The sequence below is a fragment of the Emiliania huxleyi genome, assembly GCF_000372725.1.
Source record: "Emiliania huxleyi CCMP1516 unplaced genomic scaffold EMIHUscaffold_546, whole genome shotgun sequence".
Classification (NCBI taxonomy): Eukaryota; Haptophyta; order Isochrysidales; family Noelaerhabdaceae; genus Emiliania; species Emiliania huxleyi.
The window spans coordinates 34970-39221 of NW_005197904.1; the positions used below are offsets into that span (position 1 = coordinate 34970).

Here is a 4252-nt window from a genome sequence, read left to right on the forward strand (position 1 = left end):
CTTCGCGGGTGCGCTCTCCCTGTGTGTGTGTGTGCATGCCTGCGATAAGGCTGACCGGTGTCGCGCCGCCCCCGCAGGCGTGAGGAGATCACCCCGCTCAACGGCATGCGGCGGACTTGCACGGCGATGAAGACGGCGAAGGCAAAAAACAACGCCTTCGTCGCACAGCGCCGAAACGACGTGCGCACGCTGTTACGTCTAGCCTATGTCCAGCGCCAACTGCCGCACACAGGCTCCGCAACGCTGACCGCCTTTGGCGCAGCGGCGGAGCAGGAGCCTGCCGAGGACACAGACTCGGACTTTGAGATGTTGACCTAGACCGACGTGTGATTCAGATAGTTGTCTTCAGATGTGTGTGTGATTCAGATGTGTGTGCGTGTGATTTTCGGCACGGGTATAGATTAGAAGGAACGTATCGTCACACACACCCTCTTTGAGAGAGGGACACAGCGTGGTGCCACAGTAGCGGGCTAGCTTCTACAGAGGCAACCGGTCCGAGGGCGAGCGTTTCGCTCGCCCTGATGCGCATGAGCGACGTGGAAGCTCTCGACCGGCGCAGATGCCACGGGCGACACCAATCCCAGCCTCAAAAGGCGAGGAGGGCTGGTGGAGTGCCCAGACGGCAGTGGCTTCCGAAGAACTTTTTGCGGGTGACGCAAAGGATCCGAGGAGAGAGCACCTCGGCTGCCGGCGAGGCATCCGCCCCGCGCCCAGACATCTGATGGAAAGTGCGAAGAAGTGGTGGCGGCAGGCTAGCCACCGGTGGGGCACACGGAGCGATATGGCGTTCGGCTGCGATTTGAGTGCAACCGGGTGACGCATCTCCTCCACAGAGACGCGGGGACGGCGTGCCTGCGAGGCGCCCGATATGCGCCAACGGACCCAATGGAAAGTGCGAAGCGAGCACTCGACGGCTCGCAGCCTGTGGACGGAGCACGAGAGCTCGAACCTCGCACTCGCGTGCAAAATCGGCACCTCGGAGCGCCATTTTCACACCGCATTCGAGCCCATGAAAACAACAATGTACCCCAAGCAGCACGATCACGCCTCGCACCGGTGCGGTGGTGCCGGGCGGCTCTAGGGGGTCAGGCTGGCTGCATGGCACCACCCGTAGCCCGTTTTGCTGCCCTGGCATCACCCGGAGGGGGGATTGAACATAGTATACTAGTCTCTTCTACTTATACGCTATATGACTCTTCTGCATACACAACTCAAAATAGAGGCGAGGTGTGAGAGAGGGCGCAGGCGAGGTGCGGTGCGCCGTCGCGGACCGGGCGCCGGCGCGGTCCGGGCCAGCCGACCTGGGCCAGGAGGGAGGCACAGGTGTGCGGCGCGCGGCGGTGTTGCGGTGTGACCGCTCATGCGAAGATGCCTCCCTGCCGACCCGGCGGCGGCACTACACCGCATCACCCAGCAGCACCGGAGGCGGTACGGGCGCGATCGCCTCGTGCGCCATCTCCTCGCGCACGTCGAGCCAGCCGAGGCAGCCGAGGCAGGCGCTCCAGAGTGGGCAGCCCGGCAACAGAGAGAAGACCCTGCCGAAGCGGCGCGCCCCCCCGCGGCCGATGAGGTGTATCCCCGCCTGCGCCGTGATGTGTTGGCTGAGAGTGTGCGGCCGCAGAGAATGAGTTCAGCAGGGCAGCGCCGACGACGGGAGCCTTGCGTTGGCTCGCAGCACATGAAGTTCGAACAGTGCCACAGTGTCGGCATCTACAAGCGGCCGCCACAATGCATCCGACGAGGAGAGACAGGAGCCCGACCGAGATGAAGGTCAGGCCGATAGCCATTAGTGCACCTTCGTTGTTTCTCATCGACTGCGTGTCCGGGTGCACCTTGATGACGAGCGCGAGCCTGTTTGTGACGGATTGCTGACGTCATATCGCTGTCGCAGAATGAGGCGCGGTTGCCCTCTGAATGCAGGTCTCACCCACCGGCGAGCAGCCCGAAGCCGATGATGATCAGGCAAACCGCGGCGCAGACCTGTGGAGAGAGGGGTCGTCCTGTCCGTCGAGCGAACCGAGGGGTCGGTGTGAGCGTGGCCCACCTGGGTCCCAGAACGGACCGCGAGGGCGACGCGAGGCAGGTCCGGCTTGAAGAGGACGGGCGGCTGCTTCTTGACCACAACGTTCGTCCACGGGGCCTTGCAGATGGTGCACGACGGCCTGCCCGCTCTCAGATACGGGGGCTGCTCATAGTGTAGGTCAATCAGCGTTTGCTGGCAGGCAAGGTGAATCGCGCTACCGCCGGGATACGCGGCGGAGCTGCAGGCGCAAATGTTGGTGATGCCTCCTGGCTGCAGGCAGACGTAGCAGACGTAGCAGTCTGGGATAGCGGCCGTCTCATGACGGACGGTGGTGTTCCATTTTGCGTGCCAACGCCACGCTGTAAACTCGTTCTGAAATTGACGTAATGAAGCAACGCTGCCACCGTTGGTGAGCATGCGCACCGTTTGTCCCTCATTGGCATCAGCGTCGCAGATGGCAGAGTTGATCATGCGAGCTTTGCGGCCACTGTGCAGGAGTTTCGCGTAGGTACTCGGGTTTGCCTCGATCAGAAGGCCTGCGTTGCAACGACAGCAGACTCTCAGCAGCGCTGCGAATGTGGAGGCGATGAGGGATGTTCCACACCTGTCCATCCAAAGCAGCGCTCAAGCATGATGGAATTGGAGCTATCAACGCCATCGAATGCGCCAAGCTCGACAAATGTACCCGGCTTGTTGTCGGCGACATGCAACAGCATTGGGAGCATCAGAAGATCTTCACGAAACTGTGAGCGACTTTCTGAAAAAACGCAAGCCGTGTTCCTCGCCTCTTCTGCTGTCGGGGTCTCTGTGAGCAACTTGAGCGAGGGCTGCAGCGCGAGGAGCAACGCCAGCTGCTCTCGCACCGTCAGTCTGCTCACCCGACGCTGCTGAGTGGCATTAAGTCGCCCGTACAGCTCGTCCCAGCGCTCCCGGGCGGCAGCGACGATGGCTTTGACGCGTCGGCGGGTGGAGGGGGTGGCGCGGCAGCAGCCTCTGCCGGCTGCTGCGCCGCCGTCTCTGTCGCGTTTGCCGCCTCCGCTGTCGGTGCCTCTGCTGCGGCACCCGTCGCCTTCGCCTCCGCCGCAGCTGGTCCAGCCGCTGCGGGTGCAGGCGCCGCGCGCGCGGGCCGGCGGAACCGCTTCGGCTTCCACGCTCCTCGCGAAATGGGTTGTTTGACGGTCTCCGCCTCCTGGACGAGCTTGCAGCTGATTCTAAAGCCGTAGCCATAGTTAACGCCAGGAAAGGACAGCTCGAAGTCATGCATCTGCAGCTGTGCCTCCTTGGCGTTCGCTGGGTCAGCGTACACGATGTTGGCCATGTTGGCCAGCCGGTAGTTCATCATCTTGCTCGTTGGGTCCTTCATCAGCGTTACCTGCAGTAGCTCGCCAAACGGCGAGAACTTCGCACGCACCTGCATCGCGCTGACGTCCGGGTGTAGCCCAGAGACCCTCAGCTGCCACTGGGTCGGCACAGGCGGCCGCTGCGCAGTCGGCTCAGCACCGAAGACAAATGTCGTCTTTGGAGGTGCAAACTCAACCGTCTGCCCAGTCGCAGCGCTCTTCGCTTCGACCGACAGACCCTCGAACCCGGCGGCCATCACCGAGTCCGGGCTGCAGGCATCGGAGGAGCGCCGCCTCTCGGCGCTAAGACGGCGGTGCCGCACGCGGTCGCATGCGACACACATGTCCACAAGGAACTCATCCTCGTCGAACTCAATCGGTATGGAGCACTGGATGCACAGCTCCGAGGGGTGTGGCGCGCTCGATGCCGCCATCGGCGCGGGGAGGGCAACGAACAAGCCTTTCTGCCTTTCTGGCGGGAATGAATTGCGGTGTCGTGGAAAAGACCTAGGAAGGGGCAACCAGTGAGAGAGAGAGAGAGAGAGAGAGGGGCAGAAGAAGGCGCGGGTGGATAGAGCAGCAATGATTTCAGATTCAGGATGGGGTCAAGGCAGTCAATCAGTCGATCAGTACATGAGTCAGTCAGTGGACCAGGCAGTCAGTGGTGAGCAGAGAGGAGAAGTTCAGATGGAAGTGGAGAGCGGAGGCGATAGCGGGGCAGCGGGGAGCAGCGGGCAGAGTGGGATCGATAGAGGGGAGTCGAGAGGCGACATAGTGGGAGGAGGGAGCTATGCTGAGGAGGACGACGAGCTTATGCTGGAGTACATGGGGAACGAGGGCGTGGGCAGCGAGGAGATCGACAAGTTCATGGGGTGGACGACAGTGGATG

The 4252-nt window shown here is 62.4% G+C and overlaps 1 protein-coding gene across 1 annotated transcript; it reads right to left on the reverse strand.

The window, feature by feature from the left end:
- Nucleotides 1-1630: 1630 nt before the first annotated feature.
- Nucleotides 1631-3797, reverse strand: EMIHUDRAFT_247068 (hypothetical protein; the record flags this gene model as incomplete). Its single annotated transcript, XM_005765636.1, has 7 exons — nt 1631-1710; nt 1796-1851; nt 1928-1980; nt 2063-2559; nt 2628-2893; nt 3160-3212; nt 3396-3797. The coding sequence occupies 7 exons, from the start codon at nt 3795-3797 to the stop codon at nt 1631-1633; spliced, it is 1407 nt and encodes a 468-aa protein (XP_005765693.1).
- Between the last annotated feature and the right edge of the window lie 455 nt (nt 3798-4252).